The sequence below is a fragment of the Felis catus genome, chromosome B2 (assembly GCF_018350175.1).
Source record: "Felis catus isolate Fca126 chromosome B2, F.catus_Fca126_mat1.0, whole genome shotgun sequence".
In the NCBI taxonomy this organism is placed as follows: domain Eukaryota; kingdom Metazoa; phylum Chordata; class Mammalia; order Carnivora; family Felidae; genus Felis; species Felis catus.
In genome coordinates, this window is record NC_058372.1 from 94,138,065 (window position 1) to 94,155,817 (window position 17,753).

At 34.6% G+C, this 17,753-nt stretch overlaps 1 protein-coding gene and 1 pseudogene across 7 annotated transcripts in view; both read right to left on the bottom strand.

Moving 5' to 3' along the window:
- HACE1 (HECT domain and ankyrin repeat containing E3 ubiquitin protein ligase 1) overlaps nucleotides 1-17,753 on the bottom strand; it is a 121,523-nt gene that overhangs the window by 49,408 nt on the left and 54,362 nt on the right. For 6 of the 7 annotated variants that reach the window (XM_023254202.2, XM_023254199.2, XM_019831029.2 and 3 more), the window contains 4 exons: nucleotides 16,903-17,053; nucleotides 8,439-8,773; nucleotides 7,883-7,951; nucleotides 7,560-7,647 (listed from right to left, as the gene is read on the bottom strand). In XM_023254202.2, the coding sequence (XP_023109970.1) occupies nucleotides 7,560-7,647; nucleotides 7,883-7,951; nucleotides 8,439-8,773; nucleotides 16,903-17,053 (643 nt within the window). The remainder of the gene's footprint in view (nucleotides 1-7,559; nucleotides 7,648-7,882; nucleotides 7,952-8,438; nucleotides 8,774-16,902; nucleotides 17,054-17,753) is intronic. The other variant, XM_023254200.2, reaches the window with a different exon arrangement.
- On the bottom strand, nucleotides 8,710-14,260 carry LOC109499807 (annotated as a pseudogene).

Sequence of the window (17,753 nt, forward strand, 5' to 3'; positions counted from 1 at the left end):
CAAACAAACAAACAAACAAAAAAAACAAGACCTATCTACATGTTGCCTACAAAAGACTCATTTTAGATCTAAAGACACCTGCAGATTTAAAGTGAGGGAATGGAGAACCATTTACCATGCTAATAGATGTCAAAAGAAAGCCACAGTAGCCATACTTATATCAGACCAACTACATTTTAAACTAAGGACTGTAACAGGAGATGAAGAAGGACACTGTGTCATAATTAAGGGGTCTAACCAATAAGAACATCTACCAATTCTAAGTATTTATGCCTCCAACTTGAGAGAACCCAAATACACAAATCAATAACAAACATAAAGAAACTCATGATAACAATACAATAATAGAAGGGGACTTTAATACCCCACTTACAACAATGAACAGATCATACAAACAGAAAATCAACAAGAAAACAATGGCTTTGAATGACACGCTGGACTAGATGGGTTTAACATATATATTCAGAACATTTCATCCTAAAGCAACAAAATACACATTCTTTTTGAGTGCACATGGAAAATTCTCCAGAACAGACCACATACTGAGTGGCAAATCAAGCTTCAACAAGTACAAAAAGATCGAGATCATACCATGCATATTTTCAGACCACAACACTAGGAAACTTGAAGTCAATCACAAGAAAAAACTTGGAAAGACCATAATACATAAATACATGGACGTTAAGTTAAAGAACATCCTACTAAAGAATGAAAGGGTCAACCAGGAAATTAAAGATAAAGATTTAAAAATATGTGGAAGCAAATGAAAATGAAAACACAACACTCCAAAACCTTTGGAATGCAGCAAAAGTGGTATAAGAGGGAAGTATACAGCAATACAGGTCTACCTCAAGAAGTAAGTAAAAGTCTCAAATACACAACCTAACCTTAGAAAAGGAACAGCAAATAAAGATTAAAGCCAGCAGGAGAAGGAAAATAATAAAGATTAGAGCAGAAATAACTGATATAAAAATAACAACAACGACAACAAAACACAGAACAGATGGATTAAACTATGAGCTGGTTCTTTGAAAGAATTAATAAAATTAATAATGCCCTAGACAGACTTATAAAAAAGAAAAGAGAAAGGACTCAAATAGATAAATCACAAATGAAAGAGGAGAGATCAAAATCAACACCACAGAAATACAAACAATTGTAAGAGAATATTATGAAAAATTATATGCCAACCAATTGGGCAATCTGGAAGAAATAGATAATTTCCTAGAAACATATGAGCTACCAAAACTGAAACAGGAAGAAATAGAAAATTTGAACAGACCCATAATCAGCAAAGAAATTGAATCAGTAATCAAAACTCTCCCAACAAAAGTCCAGGGCCAGATGGCTTCCCAGGGGAACTCTACCAAAAATTTAAGGAGTTAATACATATTCTTCCCAAACTGTTCCAAAAAAATAGAAATGGAAAGAAAACCTTCATTCCAAACTCATTCTACAAGCCCAGGATTACCTTGATTCCAAAACCAAAGACCCCACTAAAAAGGAGAATTACAGGCCAATATCCCTGATGAACATGGATGCAAAAATTCTCAACATACTAGCAAATTGAATTCAACAGTACATTAAAAGAATTATTCACCATGGTCAAGTGTGATTTATTTATGGACCCACAACTATATGGTTAACTCATCACTGACAAAGCAGGAAAGGATATCCGATGGAAAAACAACCATCTCTTGAACAACTGGTGTTGCAAAAACTGGACAGCAACAAGCAGAAGAAGGAAACTGGACCACTTTCTTACACTATATACAAAAATAAATTCAAAATGAAAGAAAGACCTAAATGTAAGACAGGAAACAATCAAAATCCTAGAAGAGAACACAGGCAGCGACCTCTTTGACCTCAGCTGAAGCAACTTTGTACCAGACACATCACTGGAGGCAAAGGAAACAAAAGTGAAAATGAACTATTTGGACTTCATGAAGATAAAAAGCCTCTGCTCAGCAAAGAAAACAATCAGCAAAAGTGAAAGGCAACTGACGGAATGGGAGAATATATTTGCAAATGACATATCTGATAAAGGGTTGGTATCCAAAATCTATAAAGAGCTTATCAAACTCGACACCCAAAAACCAAATAATCCAGTTAAGAAACGGGCAGAAGAGGGGTGCGTGTGTGGCTCAGTCAGTTGTGTCCGACTCTTAAACTCACGGTCGTGAGTTCAAGCCTCACTTTGGGCTCTGTGCTAGGTGTGAAGCCTCCAAAAAAAAAAGGAATGGGCAGAAGCCACGAATAGACATTTTTCCAAAGACAACTGATGGCTGACACATGAGAAGACGCTCAACATCAGTCATCATCAGACAAATACAAATCAAAACTACAATGAGATACCCCCTCACACCAGTCAGAAAGGCTAAAATTAACAATACAGTAAACAACAGGTGATGGTGAGGATGCAGAGAAAGTAGAACCCTCTTACACTGCTGGTGGGAATGCAAACCGGTGCAGCCACTTTGGAAAACAGTATGGAGGTTCCTCAAAATGCTAAAATTAGAGCTACACTATGAATTAGCAATTGCACTAGTAGGTATTTACCCAAAGGATACAAAAATACTGATTTGAAGGGACACATGCACCCTGATATTTACAGCAGCACTATCAACAATAGCTAAATTATGGAAAGAGGCCAAATGTCCATCGACAGATGAATGGATAAAGAAGATGTGGTATATATACACAATGGAATATTACTTGATGATCAAAAAGAATGAAATCTTACCCTTTGCAACGACGTGGATGGAGTTAGAGGGTATTATGTTAAGTGAAACAAGTCCATCAGAGAAAGACAAATACCACATGATTTCACTCATCTGTGCATTTAAGAAACAAAACAGATAAACATAGGGGAAACGGGAAAAAAAAAAGAGGGAAGCTAACCATAAGAGACTCTTAATTATAGAGAACAAACTGAGATTGACAGAGGGTAGATGAGCAGGGATTGAGCTAGATGGGTGATGGGTAATAAGAAATGCACTTGAGATGAGCACTGGGTGTTATATGTAAGGATGGATCACTAAATTCTACTCCTGAAACCAATATTACACTATATGTTAACTGGAATTTAAATAAAAACTTGAAACAAAAAATGAAATAACAGAAAAAGATATATGTATTAAAAATAATAAAGTTAAATGTATAATCTTGTTCATACTTCTAATAGTCTTTCCATTCTGAATAAAGCATTGCTGTTGTTATAAAACTTCTGGGCATATAAATTTTAATAAACTAGAATATAAAGTGCTTTCAGTTTTAATGCTGATTATTTCTAAACTCTGGTAAGAAAAAAAAAAACATTACACAGAAGTAATGTATTTATGTAGGGGCTTTGAAGTTTGATACACATGGTTTAGAATACTGGCTCTGTCACTACTAAGTTTATGACCTTAGGGAAATTAGTAAACCTCTCAGAACTTGCTTTCCCACCTGTAAAATAGGGAAAATATTTCAAGGGCTAACTAAGAGGATTAAATGAAATAATGCAAATAGAGATCCTAAGAATCATAACTATAATCATTAATTAGCTAACAATTATTAAAGCACCTATGGATGTGAACAGGTACTGTTTTAAGTACTTCACATGCACTTTCACATGTAATTCTCACAACACTAAGAGAAAAAGGGACTCTTATCCCCATTTCACAGAAGAGAAAAGTGAAGCAATAAAAGGTTAGTTAAGTAACTTGGGGAAATACTCAAGACTCAGAATGCTCAATAAATACATATTGTTCTTATTATCATTTGGAATAATGTTAAAATTATTTAACATGACAGAAAATGTATTCCCCTATTGTAAGATATTATCTATAAAATATGAACCAAGAAATAAAAGCAAATGGCATTTTTTAAAGTAATTCAAATGGAACATTAAAACGTACAAAATGTTATCTTCAAAAGCTAATAAGATATCTGGAAGATCAAAACACATTTATATACAACTACAAAGCTGAAGGGCACGTTTTTGTATATAAACTTTCTGAGTACCTGCACTTCCATAAAATAATTCACAAGACTGATTACAGGCTCCTCTTAATAGCATTTGTACAGCCATACAAAACATCTCTTCCTTTAGCCACCAATAGAATAAGAATTCAACCCCTTACCCCAGGTAATTGTCTTGTTTTTTTTTTTTTTTTTTTACCCTTCTTGTTTTCTGCCTCCAAGTTACAGAAAATTTCTAAGTACAGTAGAGTACAAGTATTTTTTTTTCCCTTATATGAGAGTAAGCTGCCACCATGAAATCCAGTCACCCTTAAATACTTCAGTGTTGTATTTCCTACAAACAAGAGAATCTTCCTACATAACCAGGTAACAACCATCAAAATCAAGAAATTAACCCTGGTACATTACTATAGCTAATCCTTAGACCCCATTTCAAGTTTTACCAATTTCCTAATAATATCCTTTATAGCATCATGACTGATGAATTGCATTTAGCTGTCATGTCTCTTTCACTCAAGTACAGTTCTTCAGTGTGTTCGTAATTTTCATGACCTTGATTGATAGTTTTAAAAACTGCAGGTCGTGGGGTGCCTGGGTGGCTCAGTCAGTTGGGCATCCGACTTCGGCTCAGGTCATGATCTCACAGTCCTTTAGTTCCAGCCCCACATCGGGCTCTGTGCTAACAGCTCAGAGTCTGAAGCCTGCTTCAGATTCTGTGTGTCCCTCTCTCTCTGCTCCTCCCCTGCTCATGCTCTGTCTCTCCTGTCTCAAAAATAAATAAAAACATTAAAAAAAATTTATAAAAACTGCAGGTCAGTTATTTTGGAGAATGTCCCTCCTCTAGAGTTAGTCTGACGTTCTCAAGATTAAATTCAGGGTGTACATCTTTGGCAGGAATATAAAAGTGGTGCCAGTCTCAGTGCATCCTATCAGCTGGCACACTGATATGTCTGTTTTGATCACTGCCAAGTTTTTCCACTGTAGTTTTTAATCTCTGTAATTTTTAACTATTCTTTCAGTAGATACTTTGAGACTGTAAACATACTCCCTGCTTCATCAAACTTTCCATTTATTCATTAACTTTTTCAATATAGACTTACGGGTTCCAATTTTATTTGTAATATTTTGCCATCATTATTTATTCAGATGTTCACATCATTTAGCTTTGGCCAGTGGAGTCCATTCAAGTTGGTTCTGTGTCATTCTGACATAATCCTATCACTCTTCGAGAAACTTTCTTGCATTGTAAGAGGTTCCAGGCTCATCTTGTACGTTCCCTGACTCAGCCGTGAAATAAGCCATTTCTCCAAAGAGCACTAGTTAACTGAGAACGGTGTTCAGAAGCCAAAAACTGGGTGCCAGGTTTGCTATAGCTATCAATCTACACTGAAAACTGTAAGTTCACATTGATATGTCCAATTCTAATCCAACAGCGTATGGTTCATTCTGTTCTCCATTTTGTAACTCCTCCCTCCAACACTGAGAAACCAGGCTCCCATATGAAGTATACTTACTTATTTGATGAACTGACCCACCCTCTGTATAACCAATCTCCTGTCACGGACATGCATACTTTACTACACCGATGCCCTCCACCCTACCCGGGCTCTGTCAGTCTACTCTTAGCAACTGTCACCGCCCTCCATGCTGGACATCCTCCATATGCTCTTCCAACTCACATACTCCATGCTGAGCCCCTCTTCTACACAGACAACCTCCTTACCACACCCATGCTCCAAAACCACACATTAGGTCATTATGCATGTGAACACCTTCCTCACTCTGGCCAGGCAACAAAACTTCCTCTATAGGTAAAAACAGTGGACCTCTTAATGCAGATGCTTTTGACTAAATTGTTCAGGAAGGGAAGAGGAAAATAAATGCAGAGATAATAAAAGATAATAAAAGCAGAGATAATATTAAGAATAGCAAACTACCTCTTTCAAAAACTAAAAGCTTCTTACACCTATAATTTCATTTGCCCTAGAATGGAGTCACATAGTTTAGATTAAGAAAATGAATTTAAAAACCAGACAGACCCTTAAATCCTGGTTCTCCCACTTGGTAGCTGAATGACTTAAACAAGCTACATAATCTCTTCAGTTCAAGAGTACCCATTTCGCATGATTGCTATGAAAATAACCCAAGTAAAGCAAATAATATGGTAACTGACCTAAAGTCAGCATTCAAGAAATGTTATTATTACTATCTTCTCTTTCACAATATCATTTTTAACACATGTCAAAAGGATACTTATATACAGGTGTATAATTTTATAAGAATTAGTTCTTAGCTTTAATTTCTGAAAGGGTCAGTGTCCCTAAAAAGATTTAAAAACACCTATAATATCTACCTTATGATTACTAACCAAACCACAGCTTCCAGTCTGTCCTACACTTCTGACAAATTATTTTTTAAAATTTTGCCAGGATCATATCATTCTCCTGAATGAAAAGTTATCAGGGGCTGCTGACAGCCTAGAAAACAAAGAAGATTCTTCAATCTGGCAATCAAGGCTTAACACAGCATGACCCCAAACTACCTTTCCAGAATTACACCTCACTCCTCACCTACACAACATTTCTGCTTCAACCACTGTAATTTTATACACTTCTTCATCTACAAGCCCTGGACCATATCTTGGCTAGAATGTTCATCTACCCAATTCACTCCAAGCAAAATTTTGCAATGTTTTTCAAGGTCCAGCATAAAATCCACCTCCTCTTTTTAAAAGTTTCCTTGACTATAGCAGGCAGAAGCAAAGTCTTCCTCCCTTAAAGTCCTAGGCAGTCAGATAATGATGTAATTATTCTTTTATAGGTACATTTATTATCTTACCTGCTAGACTGAATTAAGATCTTTGTGGAGAAAGGACATATGCTTTCTATCTCCAAATAACTGCCATTTATTGAACATATATACCAGTTATTATTTAAAATTTATTCTTCACAATAGTTTTTGAGGTTGGTGTCATTATCTCTATTTTATAGATGAAGAAACCAAGGCTCAAGGATGTTGGAAATGTGCCCAAAATTACATAGCTAGTAAGTAGCAAAAAAACTTTTCCCTAGCATGTTTCACGAAACATGAGATATGTGGAATGAACCCTGGTGGGGGAAAGGATCTCAGGTCAAATAAATTTGGAGGATTAAGAAAGTTAAATCACTATTTTTACCAAAGGGTTTCTCAAAGCCTTTTAACAAGCTGCTGATACGCTTTACAAATCTCCAACAGGGCATATTGTATTTTCCAAACGTATTTAGGGATAAAATCCTTTCCTCAAGGACCATCAGCCTTATAGGACTAATGCTCCATAAAACTCATTTCAGGAAATGTGGCAATGTGTTCTGTTGTCTTTGCACAAGCTTTTGCACACACTGGACACTCAGTACACACTTCTTGAAGATAAAAAAATGCCCCTCATACTAATGTAACATATTAATGTAATTCCACATACTGAAGTAAAGAATAAGGTAATGTCACTCCTCTTCTAGCAAGAGGTCTCAAGTATAATAATTATTTCACTAAAAAGTATTCAAATTAAAAAACTAATTTTCATTAGACAGACTAAAAACAAGATTAAGAGAAATCTCTACCTGTGCTTTTATGATATGCATGAATCTTGACATCAACTCAGGACATTCAAGGAGGAAGTGAAAGTGGTCAAATATAATTTTGGGATTTCTAAAAGAAAAATATATTTTGTTTAAATGGACAGGAAGGATGAATAAGTGAAATGCAAATTCAGATATACAGATACTGAAACAAAAAAATATTAATCTACACCTACTATATTTTTACTTATCATTGAGCATTTTTTGAATTGTAACAGAAAAAAACATTATTTCTGTTGAGATAAACACGTAAGCAAAGAAAGAAAAGCCTACAAGAGCGATCTATGAATCCAAGAAAGCCTTACCTATTAACAAAGCATTTTAAAACTTCATCATGTTTGCAGACAAATTCAATGAAACGGGGTGAAGTCATTCTGTGGGGGATAAAAAAATCAGAACGTATGGACGGAAATTGGTGATAAAGCAAATCTGGTAACTATGTATACAATTGGACTGGCTCCTAGCAGAAGAAAAAAAAAGATCTGTGTTTGGAAAACTAGGCATGCCTAGTCAATTTATAAGATGAAAAAATATATAGAACTTTTCATTAACAGAGGATATGAACAGTGACTTTTTAAAAACCTTGAAATTTAAACATCTCTGCTCTATACACTTTGAATACAAAATTAAGTAATCCTGCACAAAGTGACATTCACCATTCTACATGTTAATCATTTATATAATGCTTAAAACTCAAATATTTTAAACCAATTCTAGATTAGTACGATGAGTGTCCTAAAACAGATCAAAACAGAACCTAAAATCAACAAATTATTGTTTGTTACTGAAATTACCAAAAAAAAAAATCATAGCTTTTCTTCATCTATCAGAAAAGGAAATAATAAGCAGAAACCTTCTTACCCTGGGGGCATCTGACAAGAACAGCACATGTAAAAGGCTTGAATGACAGCACTTAGCCGGTTAGCTGTCATAGAAATAACATCCTGACAGTCTGCACTGGCTTCCTGTTTCCCTCCAAGAGCATCTGGTTTAGATTCCCCTGTGCCAGTGGATAGATTTTCATAGCTCCCAGGTCCTGGAGGTTCAAATGGAGGAATGGAAGTACCATCTTGATCTTGGCCTTTTTGTTTCAGCAAAATAGAAGTGATATCCGTTGAATCCTTCTTGTTTTTCATCAATTCTGTAGCTATTAAAACTAGCCATTCATCTAACGAGTGCCAAAGCAATTCAAGAGGCTAGGAGAAAAACAGAAGGGTTTTTTTTTAACATCATTCTTAAACTCCAGGATAAAAAAACTCACTCAAGCAAATATTATAAAAGAGAAAATTTACTCTAGCTACTGCTCCTTTCCCAAGTTAATGTGACAGCAGTGCCTGAAGGTAAATAACAAAACATATGAATGCCACATAAATAACAATTTCTTCATTTATAGCAAAAATTTAATTTCTATTTATTTATTCCTTGGAATAAAAAGGTAAAACCTAAAATCTAACAAAAAATTCATAAGCAATCTTTCCTCTTTTAAAAATTTTCAAATATTTAGTTCTAAAAGCATATATTACTTTTAAATATACAATCCCCCAACCTTTACTATATTCGTGTGTTAACAATTTTCAACTGTCTTTTTTCAATTAAAAAAAAATAAGAAGTCCTAAAAAGTCTAATGAACAGTTTGGTTCTGGGGTGCCTGCCTGGGTTAGGTGGTGGAGCATGTGACTCTTGATCTCAGGGTTGTGAGTTCAAGCTCCACAGAGAGTGTAGAGATCATTAAAAGAAATAAACTTAAAAAATAAAAGCTTTATTGTACTCTTTTCATGTAATTCATAGAATTTTGAAAATTTATGGAGAGAAATTTAAAAATTTTACATAATATTTATATATATGCACATACATGCATATGCTTTCATACACATATACACAAATTCCATCTAATGACTAGTAACTATCAAAACTGACTAGCAAATCCTTAATTCCAAGTAAAGATTAACAGGTTGAAAAAGAAAAAAGGAGGGAGTAAACTGTTTCTTTTTTTTACACTATTTAAAATATTCCTTTTAAAAATAATGAAATGTCTTTTGTAAACTAACAGCAAATGAAATTTTCTGTTTAAAATATTATGTAATCACAAATGCTACAACAGGACTAAGTACTAAAGGAGATGAAATATTTACATCATCCCTAATAACTAGTAATTTTTAACAAGCAGAAGTATAAATGCCCAAGTACTATCAAAAGAACCAGGGATCTAATATGCAACATCATGTCTAGTTTTCAATACTGTACTGTAAATTGAAAGCTACCATGTGGCACCTGGGTGGCTCAGTCGCTTAAGCGTCTGACTTCGGCTCAGGTCACGATCTCATGGTTCATGAGTTTGAGCCCCATGTTGGGCTCTGTGCTGACAGCTCAGAGCCTGGAGCCTGCTTCAGATTCTATGTCTCCCTCTCTCTCTGCCCCTCCTCTGCTCATGCTCTATCTCTCTCAAAAATAAATAAACATTAAAAAAAAAATTTTTTTTTAAGTTACTATGAAAGTAAAGCTTTAATGTTGTCACCATGACAAGAAAATGGTAATAATGTGAGTGAAGGATGTGTTAACTGACCTTATTGTGGTAATGTATATGTGTATCAAATTATCAAATTATACACCTTGAGCTTACACAATGTTATATGTCAATTATATCTCAATAAAACTGGTGGGAAAAAAGGTCTGCAAGAACATTTTTAACCCCAAATAAAAATGAACAGTCAGGGTCAAGGAGAAAGATAGCACTTAAATGCTCCTTCATTCCTACACTACTGTTTTGTTTTGTTTTGTTTTGTTTTTGCTTCCAACTGTATTAGTCTCTTCTTATTCTTTTAGTAATCTTTCCCAGAGTTCACTACTTCTGTTTGTAGGTGATGAAATGTGTAAAGAATCCACTTCAAATATTGGCACAGCTATGAGCATGGTCTTTCCGTTTACTTGAACTCAGAATTAAGACTTTGGGTTCTTGTTTTTAATACTGCAGCCCCAGAAGTAGTTCTCACTGTAGACTTATCTGCAGGAAGTCTTATGCTTTCTAGCAGTAGTCTACAACCAGGCTCTAGCTTCCCCAGGACACTACACAGGGTGGATTTAAATATGTACTAAACGAAGAGGCCATTCTCTCAAATGAGTTTAAATGCATATTTTTTTTTCTTAAAAACAATGCCTCTACTCCAGATAAATCAAAGTCAAAAATCAATGAAGAGCTCAAGATGACATCAGTCCCATTTGTCTAAGTCCTGGTGTTGTGTGGATGAGGAGCCACCAGTTATGACAACAGGGGATACATCCAGAGTAACAGCCAAATTTGTTAACATGTTTCCATTTCTAAACCATCATTAAAGGACGTATGTGGGGTCACACCACTCTCACGGTAGTCCAGCAGGGCAACCATGCCATCTAGATTCATGTTTTCATCAATAAAGAAGTGGTCATTTTTGAAATTAGCAAGGATGTGCCTGATTCGTTCTGCAGGCCCTGTTATAAAAGGTTTTACTCTTTCTGGCCTCTTTTCTTCGAGCTTGCCTTGGATTGATTTCATTTGATGTACTTCTTGTAGGCTTCTTTTGTGAAGCTGGTTTCCTTCAAGTGATGGTTCATGACAACATCAACACCAGTGATTACTGTGCTTTTGGTACCTTCATACACATGACCTTCAGCGGAGGCATTTCCACCAATGAACGATCCACCAATGTTACCCTCGGTCCTACCAACCATGTTCCCCTCCACCTCCAGGCACAACCCACCCATGATCTCCAGATGTTATAGATGTCAGAGAACATCTCATCATGACTGATGAGGTCCTGGTAGATAATCATGATGGCATCTGGAGAGAGACGATGGCAGCACTATCTTAGCAGGAGCAGGGAGCCCTAAACACGGTGCAGAAGAAGTCACACTGGGGGTGTGACGAAGAAGTTGGGGGGCAGGGGGAGTTTGAAAAGCTATATACCATTTTAAATAATACTGTTGAGAATGATAAACTGTTTTTCTGCAAATGAATATAAGAGTTAATCTTTTTGTTTCTAATGGGATCACAGAATGCTACAAACTAGACGATGCGCTTCAGAAAGACCCACAATATTTCAACCAAAAGAAATGTTACTTTTAAATATTAAAATCTTACTTTACAGAAAGAGATTACACAACTATAATTGGAAGTTTAAGAAATGTTTAAATAACATGTTCTTCCAGGAAATTCTTTATCATTATTTTCTAACAAGTTCTTCTGCTATGTGTTCAGCTTTTCTTCAGGTTTGCAGAACATTGTCTTTTTGAGAATATTTATTTGACTTACTAGATTTGCAAATAATTAAATCAAGCTTAAGTCTTCACTTAAACATTAAACCAAAAAGCAGAAAACAAAACAAAATAAAGCAAAAAAAGCTCCCCCTATCATCAACAAAAACCTAGTCCCTTCTTTCAACAAATATTTAGTTAGTACATACTACGTAAACAGGTAGGCAAAGTGAGAAACTGATTATACTCTCTGAGGTTGAAATAAGCACCCCTCTCCCCAACAAAGAGGGCTCTTCCATGGTTAGGCATAGCAGCTGCAAGATTCAGGATGCCTGAGCTGCTTCAAAGGAAGGGTAAGAGGCACCAGCTGCCATAAACACTGACATGATACCTGCACAGAAAATGTCTTAATTCTTGTGAGCAAAACATCAAACCTGCTGTAAAGAATGAAAAAAAACATTTTACGTCAGTAAAACTTTTAGCTTTACATCACAAAATGAACTTCCAAAATAGAAAGAACAGGTGGTAATGAAAAACTTCTTGAAACAAAAGGCAAAAGGAATAATTGGCCTCTAAATGAGAACTGCAACCTAGAAAAACAGCACACTGGATAGAGATGAAGCCTAAGGCAAGAAATGATACCTGCTGCTCACACAGATGAGAGCACTGAGCCTGAACCAGCAACAACCAGCAACAATCCCATTTTTTTCTTTCTCTCCTTTTTTTTTTTTTAATGTAGGTTCCACACCCAGCATGGAGCCCAAAGAGGGGTTCAAACTCACAACCCTGGGCTCAAGACCTGAGCTGAGATCATGAGTTGGACGTTTAACTGACTGAGCCGCTCAGGCACCCAACAATCCTATTTTTAAATACTGACAATGTATAAAAATTAAAGGCAAGTTTTGAATAATCCAGAAATAATTTTTAAAGCCCATATCTGTGTAAAAATGATAGTCTAGAAAGAGTTTCAATAAAGGAACACAGCAAAAATTAAAAGAGAATGAGGAGAAAAAAGAAGTAGTACGTCATCTTAGGCCTTTCTTTTCTCTTTTTCGTAGCTTTTTTTTCTTCATTCACATATGTATTAAAACTAAATCCCAACCTCAAGGTATTTTTACCTATAGAGTTTTCCTTTGAAGATCTGTTCACAAAGTTCATGCCTCAACAACAAAAAAAGTACTGTGAAAATAACTTTAATTTCTAACTGTGGTACTAGCCACAGATAAAAAGGATTAAAATAAATTTTTAAAATTAAAAATAAACCATTTCAAGCCTTATCTATGATGCTTTCTATATTCATAAATAATAACGATAAAAACATTAGCTAAGACACAAAGCACCAAAAAAATAAAGATATAAAGCACCATATATATCAACTTTTACTGAAAAATGAGTCAATGACTATGGAAAACATTAGCAGATCTCGCCATTGTGAAATATTGCTTCATTTCACATTATTGACAATCATACATAATTTTCAAAACATTTTAAGTTCTATTTCAAAGCTATAGTATATAGTCTCAAACTTGCTGGACAATTTTTTAAAAATTTAAGATCCATGTACCAACATGAGATATGAATTTGACAGGAAAGCATTACTAAATTAAGTTCTTTAATAGTATCTTGAAATACACTCTTGAAATTTAACAGTATAGTCTCACTATTCTCAATTTGACAATGTCAAATGTTACAATCCAAAATATAAGATTTTGAAGTTAAAAGTTTCTCAATCATTCTCAGCTTCCAAACTTTCCCAATTACAATTCTATGTAAGTATTAACAGTCACAGCTTACTAGTCACAAAAGAAGAGCATATCAAGATTCAATAAGTCTAAATTGTCTTCCCCATGTTCACACTGCTTCAATAAACATAACTACCTTCTCCTTCAGATGCTCCGAAGTTCCCAAGGCATTAGATAAAAATCTCTTAACACTGAAAAAATGGCTAAGTGTTAAGATTAACTTAAAAGATTTCTAAGATAAATCAGAAAACTAGTAACAGGATGTTAAACAATTTCACCTACTAAAACCACATGGCCTATAAACCCACTCATTCGTAATGGAAAACCCATTAGTTAATCCTAACAATAAAGTGACATGTTAGAGTACCTAGTTAATGAAATGGAAAGTAGGGATCAATGGCAACCTTAGACAAAATGTGGTAAAAATTAAAATGGTATTTTCCAGTCTAACATTGCAGGAACTCAGGAAATGGTTATGATCTTTACAACTCTGAATCACCCCACAATGAACACAAGATTATATATAAATAGATGACAATGTAGTTTCTATTTTTTATCCTGTTAAGTGGGAGGGCATCATTTTGTCATCTTCCAGTCATAAAATATAATTCATAAAATTATATGTCAAGAGACTAATAAATTTTTAAGAGTAACATTTAATGTTTTTAAAAACGTAGGTAGTTTTGTAATAAAAATGTTTTACCGAAGTGTAAGGTCAAAATAAAAAAAAAAAAAAAAAACCAACAGTCAAGGCAAAAGCGGTTGTCAATGATGCATAAAACAATCCCTTATAAAAAGATACTAACAAATGAAATAAGATAGAAAAAAAAGAGCTTTTTGTAATATATATGTCATTGATATAATAATCAAAACAGAGTTTAGATTTCACAAAAGAAAAGCTCAAAGAAAACCAGGGATACCCTTTTCTACTCTGTTATACCAGTATTGACTGGCTAGATAGGAAACTAACATTTTAAATCAAGCACAAAATTCCTATAGAGATGCTACGAATTAACACATACTTATTTTCTGATCATTAGCAAACACATGGCAGACTCAAATTTTAACCAAAAAAAAAAAAAAACCAAAAAAACAAAGACAAAAACAAAAAAAACAGACAATAGTGAATATAATCTATACCCAATTTGGAGAATAGTGACTTTATCTATACCTGATTTGATTTTCTATTCATCATTATAGGTAAGTAGAAAGGATAAGCTGAAAATTAAATCAGCACAAGCCATACCAGAATACATTAAGAACAACTGCATGTAATGTGACTATTTAAGCAGTAAAACTCACTTAAAATAACACTGACAAAATAGTGGATCAATATTTAGATTCAAATTTTACAAAGATAGTAACTTATGACTCCAAACTAGTATTGAAGAAGTGGTATGTGAAAAGCCAAAATTTGAATTACAAAAAGTTGTATAACTGCCTTCTTCCAGGAGGTGGCACAATAGGGGAAAAAAAGGAAAAAAATAAGAATCAATCTCTTTTTCTCTCTCTCTCTCTCTCCCTCTCCCTCTCTCTCTCTCTCTCTCACACACACACACACACACACACACACACACACACACAAACAGATGAAAACTCTTTTCTGCACTCTTTAGAAACAGTGAAGAACACAAACAGATGCAAGACCCTTACACACATCTTTCTAAAAGCCTATTGTACCTATTTTAGCTATTAAAATCCACCAGTGTCAAAATGCTTACAAAGCACTTATTTGTAGGTGCCCAAAAAGTTCCATGTAAGAAAAGAATCACTTAGCATTGGTCATTGGTTTTACTTCAAATTTTACAGACAGTAAAGCTGTCAATCATAACTAGTTTTTTAGAAAGTGACAAATAAAAATGTTTATATCACTTTTTGGACAGATAACCTATATTTATACTCAAAAGACTATTTAAAGAAATACAAACCTTCATGAACCCAAAAGCAAATTTTGTACCATGAAAATTTCTTAAGATAAGTTACCTTTAAAAAGCTAATATGAAAAGTTATAAAGTTACACATTTGTCCAAAATCTGAGTTATTTAAAAATACGCCTCAAGAAAAAAAAGCCTTAACAATAACAATTATAGCCACATTCATTTTGCTTAATTCATAAAATTATACTTTAACTTAGGTAGCAACACTGTCTTGGGTCTTACAGGAAGCAGCTGAAGCAATACAAATATTTTAAGCAAGTATCTCAGGGTGCCGGGTTGATTAAGTCGGTTAAGCATCTAACTCTTGATTTTGGCTCAGGTCATGATCTCACAGTTCATGAGATTGATACCTCCATCAGGCTCTATGCAGACTCTGATGAGCCTGCTTGGATTCTCTTTCTCTCTCCCTCTCTCTCTGTCCCTCCCCTGCTTGTACTCTCTCTCTCTCAAAATAAATAAATATATTTTTTTTAATTTTTGAGAAAAGAAAATATCTCAATGATTCTTCCTTGAAGTGATCCCAGGAATTAACTGGTAGTAAACACCGGAAATGAAAGTAAACTTACTTTTAAAACACATATATGGACACACACATTAACTCCCTTCTGAAAATATGCAATAATAACCTCCAAATAGAAACTAGGTATTTTCAACGTTTATTTATTTTTGGGACAGAGAGAGACAGAGCATGAACAGGGGAGGGGCAGAGAGAGAGGGAGACACAGAATCGGAAACAGGCTCCAGGCTCTGAGCCATCAGCCCAGAGCCTGACGCGGGGCTCGAACTCACGGACTGCGAGATCGTGACCTGGCTGAAGTCGGACGCTTAACCGACTGTGCCACCCAGGCGCCCCAAAACTAGGTATTTTCAGAAGGGAGTGGGGAGAAGGAATGGGTTATATAGGTGATGGGGATTAAGGAGGACACTTGTGATGAGCACTGGGTGATGTATGAAATTGCTGAATCACTATATTGTACCCCTGACACTAACATAATACTGTATGTTAACTAACTGGAATTAAAATAAAAACTTTAAAAAAAATGGACACAATGAAAAAAAAGAAAACTAGTTATTTTCTTTACTTCTGAATAATTTTTTAAAAAGCATGATGGCTGCATATTGCTACATTTAAAACCTGTAATCCAATTTAAAAAAGTAGATTTAAGTATTAAGTATCTTTACCTTTTGAATACAACACTAATGGAATTAAAATGTTACTTGTAAGAAAAATACAGAAAGCTTACCACTTAAGAATTGCTGTTGATTACACAGGGATGAAAGGAGAAATGTGTGTCTAACTTAAAATGTGATAGGAGTATGAACCAAACTTAGTTTATGAGGTTTCTGACTAATGAATGCATGCTTTGTCAAATTCATCTCTTTTTTGTCTATCTTAACAACATCATATACTTTTCTGACCTTGAACACCTGGCTTCTTGGAGTTTTATTCCCATTGTAGCCCAAATCGATTCCATTACTGGGAGAGGATGGACCAATTCGAAAGACATGACAAAATATCCTCACAATCCTTAAAAGGCTCTTCATTTGAGCATCATAATTACTAGACAAGCTGAAAATAAAAGTTAAAATACGAACAGGTTAGGTGGAATAAAACAAATTACATCTTAAAATATTTAATTTAAAACCTTTTCATCACATTAATCATCTGTTTCCTCATATAACTAGCGAAGTTCCTTCCTATTGTGATAGGGAACGGAATGCTTTGTTTAATAGGAAGTTGCTATACATTATTTGGATTGCATATGAATGAATTATTAATATTTAAGCAACCAGAATAGAACCAATAATCAAAGCACAAATATGAAGGAAAGTAGCAACAGTTGGTTTCTTGAGGCATCAATTTTAAGCAATCTCTAACTTTCACTTCCAAAAGTATATTTATAAATTAAACGGACTCTTAGGAATTCTGAGGACATTTCACAGAGAAATAGAAATGTTGATTATGTTCTCAAGTCAACCTACAACTCCATTGTAGAAGCTGAACTTTCTACTCTATCCATAACCTCATTTCCCCTCCTCACCCCAGAATAGTAACCAATTGTTCACATATAGCAGAACACTTACAAATTGAATAATCTTAAAGTTAATATCAGCATCAAGGAAGTTCTCTAATGGTAGTCTTAGTAGTCTTATGACTCTACATAAATATAGGATATACACACCACTGTGAAGAAAAAAAGAACTCAAATCCAATTAACACAACAATACTGAATATAATATAAACCTTCTTTGACAAATCAAAAAACCCT